The 5,151-nt window shown below is 38.0% G+C and overlaps 1 protein-coding gene across 1 annotated transcript; it reads left to right on the top strand.

Moving 5' to 3' along the window:
- Positions 1-407: 407 nt before the first annotated feature.
- Positions 408-3,825, top strand: LOC123549959 (uncharacterized). The gene is made up of 2 exons (XM_045338401.2): positions 408-2,382; positions 2,998-3,825. The coding sequence occupies exons 1-2, from the start codon at positions 532-534 to the stop codon at positions 3,760-3,762; spliced, it is 2,616 nt and encodes an 871-aa protein (XP_045194336.2). The 5' UTR covers positions 408-531; the 3' UTR covers positions 3,763-3,825.
- Positions 3,826-5,151: the final 1,326 nt, after the last annotated feature.

Genomic DNA, 5,151 nt, shown 5'->3' with positions numbered 1-5,151 from the left:
CACAATTGTCCAAACGGAACACCGTACCGTATCATTATTTTTTGTGTGTATGATTCAAAGTGATGTAGCTGATGGTTCTATACCATTTTTCAATACATGTACCTTCAGTGTACCATCATCACAAATTATCGAATGACAACAAATCTGTCTTCTGGGACGCCTCGAGCATTTTTCTGATGGACAGTTTACAACTCCAAAGGGAACCATAACCATTTGATATAATTTATTTCATAAATAATTTATATTGAATATAAAAATCTTCAATGATTAATAAAAACAGCGTTGGCAGTAATACCCCTGAGTTTGCCGGTTAATGGCCGACAGCATTTTTCATGTTAATGAGATTGGATATAATGTCATATCAACGGACAGACTTAGTTTGGATTGATCGGTGAAAAAGTCAGGAAGCAAGTTTGATTCTTTTTAGTGGGTTTATATATAAGATCTTGTTCACATTTATATATGCATAATTTGTAATTTTAGAATAAACAATATCAAATTAAAAAGGAAGAATTCTATTTTTCACCGAAGATGAGCAATCATATCATGAGGAACCTTATTTTCGTTTCATATCTACTGATGAACATAAATGGACTATGCTCTGCGGATAATGCAATTTCAGACGCCGTCGGGCCACCCGTCACAACTTCAAAACCGTCAACAACAATGTCTTCTATTGTTAAAACTGCAAACGGATCACCACTGTACTTCTCGGAAACACAAACACCGAAAGGGGAAGAGCTTATTTCGACTACTGGGGCCAGTAACCACAACTCAGTCGAACCTCCTGGTTCCCGAACATCTACACACGCAGACGGACGTCGAAAATCAACAGAGACGCAAAGTTCATCTAAAACGGTTCAAGGAGAAATTACTGAAACTGCGACAATGCATACATATTATTTGACAACAAATACATTACCAGGGTTGTTCACAGGGACACAGGGAGCACACGGACCTCCGACTTCTGGTTCCCCGGACCCAGTTAGTTCCAACAAACATACAACATCGGAAATTTCGTCTGGTTCGTCTAAATCATTAGAATCTTCCGGTTCTCCTGTGTTTACGGTTTCTAACCAATCACCTCCAGCAGCTGGCCCGCCTGCGTTCACTCCTCCGGGTTTGACGGGTCCACAAGGTTATAGCAATTCGTCGCAAGCACATGGCCCACCTGCTTTCGCTCCTACGGGCTTAATGGGTTTACAAGGTCCTAACAATTCGTCACAAACACATGGACCACCCGCAGCTGGCCCGATTGCGACAACTGGATTCACATTGATTTATAATCGGAATCCAAAGAATACGTCTGATGCTCCAAAAACAACTCAAAATATGTATTATAAGATCACCACAAATGCTCCTATTTTATGGATAGACAGACCATACTTATTTGATGAAAACTTCGATCTCGTTGATTTCATAAAAAGTGTTTGTCCATATACGAAGTCTTGTCGTGAAGAAAACAAGGCCAACGTTATTGAAACATATGACAGTTGTTGTTCAAAATGTGACTGTTCCGATGAGTGTTTCGCTAAGGGCAACTGTTGCTATGACAAAGAAATGCCAATGCATATGAATTATCAAAAAACTCCAATGTCTTCTTTAAACGAGTCGTGTGTTTTTCCGACGTATGGGCATTCAAACATACAAGCCTTACTCGACTTCAATAAAAAGTCAGTTTTAATGATTGACCATTGCCCGAAGGAGAAAGACGCACATGGACAACAGGGCAACCAAAGCTTGTCAGAAAGTTCATGCGAGTATTCGGGACTTGCTGGAATTCTTAGTATCCTGGACTTAGCCCCTGTTTATAGTTCTGAGAAACTAGTGAGCTATACAAATCAACACTGCGCTATGTGCAATGCTGCTTCACAATCTTTGGTTCCATGGAATCGGACTACTTTAACTTGTCATTTCACTTGGTTATTCGTGCAATTATTTGATTTTTCTACCAGCATTGAGTCTTTCCTACAAAATTTAAAACAGACTGGATGCATAATGGAATTCCACTCACCTAATCACAACAGTGTAGAATGTTTACACCAGGACGCGTTGATATCAGACTGTGACGATAATTTTTCTTTCCTCTTCAAGCCGAAAATACGAGACTATTGTAAAAATATAACAATCCCGTTCGGACGAGGTGGTAATCTATATAAAAACGTATTTTGTTTCGGATGTAATGAATTTAAGGGAAACATTCATGATTTTGCATGTGAGAGTTATACTTCCGGTTACGGTTATGATTTTGGAAATCCTGAGGCAGAAATTGATGTCAATGCATTAGAAGAAGGTTTACTTAAGCAATCCCAAAATAAATCTGAAATGGTTTTGGACAAAATGTGTGCTGGAGAGGAAGGTTTTATTTACAATCGATACATGGTAGGTAATCTTTTTTTTTCTTCAGTTTTGTTGAGGAAATTTAACGAGACAGGTGTACACTTAATCTGACACTTGTAATAACGACATTGTTCATTATTAAAATACGATGACATTGCTATTTATATAATTATAAGTAGATCAATCGTTAATTCTCGCTTATGCTTCACATGTATACTTCAAAATTTGTCATGTAGATATGTTGGGTTTTATTTTTTCTCTGCTTCATATTGAAGAAATATGTTTTCGATAAATACCGCCGTATCATTATGACCGTATCTATATGTACATTTAATACAAATATATTCTATATTGCCTTTTTGCACGTTGACGTTCGCGTCCAAACGGACGTGACGTCGTTTGTTTGTAAGTGTTATTCTGACGAAGACAAAGGTCGAAACTAGTCAAAATGTGTTGTCTTGGTATTTTTAAATCCTTTTGATCTAATGACATTGCTATGTAATAGCTCTGTCTGATATATTTTTCATTGTCAAACTCATGATTTAAATTCTTGATGATGTTACTTATATGAATATTGTTCCAGGCTTCACCCGATGCATAAGATGTAGAAACCTTGTTTTCCAAAATATATTACCGTTTACAATTTATCTTTTTTAGAATCAATGCCTGACCTACGTGTGTGCACCTAGCAAAGTGAACGTCAGTGGCCAATGTTTGTCTGTTATAAAAAGTCTGAAAAATGTCGCTTTCGACTACAAGGTAACGTATAGGTTTATTGTTGGGACTGTTAGCTACGAAAAGTACCTGTATGAGGATAAAACAATTAAAATGATGACTAACAACAATATTGTCAACATATGTCGCAGAAAAATCAAGACCACAGCGTCACTACGAGACTACCATGTAACATACGATACGTTACTATCACGTCTGATAACGGAGATGACACATATTGAGAACGAGTTTAGTGGTTTCAAACAGAGGTACGAATCTGTAGTAAATCGCAGTGAAAAAATTGAACTAAACATAGACCACAGTGGTTATGAGTTTTTACCTCTTGGGCAAATTGATTTTATACGTTTCAAAGGTATGGAATCCGTGAACGAATGTCCGGAAGGCATTGCAATGGTAGATCTACAATTTTGTGATGCCGTTATGTTCCGTATAATTTCGGATCAAAGAGACAGCGAAGGAATGCTTGTAATAAATGCATTGAAATTCAAACCATCAGAATATTTGGTTCGCCTGCAGCCAGTGAACGACACTCTCGTGATGTATGCACAGATTTGCAGTGATTTGTTTTCAAGAAAGCTAGAGGCGTTGGAAGACAACACCACAATTACAAGTAGCACAATTATCACAAGTTATAGACCAGTCTTAATGCTGTGTTGTATAATATTTTCTGTCACAAGACTAATTTGAACTTAATTTCTCATAATTATTTATGATATCGTCTGATCAAAACTGAAAACACAAAGTAAAGATAAAAATGCTGTTTTCAAATATTATTTCGTTATTTTGCTATTTTCACGTTGTCACGGAGGCCCTTGAAGTTTGGTTGAAACTGACTTGGTGATTTCGGAAGAGATATTGTTTAAAACAATATGGAGGACGGTCTGACGGACATCCAGCGATCACACCAGCTCACCACTTCTAGACATATGACTTATTGACCCCCAAAACAAGTGGGGCCGTATACTGATCACAGGCATCGATCCTAGTACGAGGGTTGATCCAGATGTAATGTCACTTCGTCCGCTATAAGCATTTATTCATCGACTTCTTGTTACAGAAATTAGATCAAGATGTAAGCTAAATTCAAGAATGGTTACATGGACAAATATTCTTTTCTATGGTATTTCGTTTTGAATATATAGAACTTCAAAGTTCACCCCTGACGACATTTCGCCGCACGCAAAAGTAGCGTTTCTTTCATAAACAGTAGAATAGAACCAAACGAAAACAATAACCAATTGACACCAAAACAACACCCCTACTTATTTGAAATTATAATGATGTGTAGTTACGTCTATTAGTAGTCAAGCTTGAAATATATAGTGGCATCCTCGCGGATTAAACTTCGTTATGTTTGTTTGTTTTGGGTTTAACGCCGTTTTTCAACAGTTTTTCAGTGGTGACGGCGGGCAGTTAACCTAACCAGCGTTCCTGGATTCTGTACCATCCTGTCCTCCGCAAGTGACTGCCAACTTCCCCAAATGAATCTGAGGTGGAGGACGAATGATTTCAGACACAATGTCTTTTATCAAAACGTCACGGAGAACATACGACCCCGCGATACGTAGATCGGCGCTCTCCCTATTGAGCTACGCGGGCGGGTTACTTCGTTATGTAGCGCTATAACTGACAAACATACTAATTTCAGACGTCAATAACGTCATTGACGTGCGGCGATTTCGTTACCATGCTTTCTGTGCATGTCGTTTTTTTGAAAAGTAAGCAATAATTTTGTATATCTTCAAAATATTCCAAATAGATCAAGGTACTTGAATATGAATTTCTGCTGTTTTCTTTTCGTTACACATTATGGCTCCAGTGACATTACTTTTGGACCAACCTTTGTACAACTGTAAGCCCAGACCTTGACTAGTTACTGAGCGGAAAAAGGTCATTGTGACCTTTGACCTACTGACTCCCAAACCAATAAAGGATATCTACTAACTAAAGGCAATCATACTGTGAAGATTGGCAACTATAGGCAAAGTTCTTGAACGGAACCCGATTTCAGCCTCAACGTCACTGTGACCTTGACCTTTGACCTACTGACTCCCGAAACTATAAAGGATATCTACT

Source organism: Mercenaria mercenaria, chromosome 6, assembly GCF_021730395.1.
Source record: "Mercenaria mercenaria strain notata chromosome 6, MADL_Memer_1, whole genome shotgun sequence".
NCBI classification, from domain to species: Eukaryota; Metazoa; Mollusca; class Bivalvia; order Venerida; family Veneridae; genus Mercenaria; species Mercenaria mercenaria.
The sequence above is the reverse complement of the archived record's forward strand: the minus strand, read 5'-3'. Positions and strand labels throughout refer to the sequence as shown.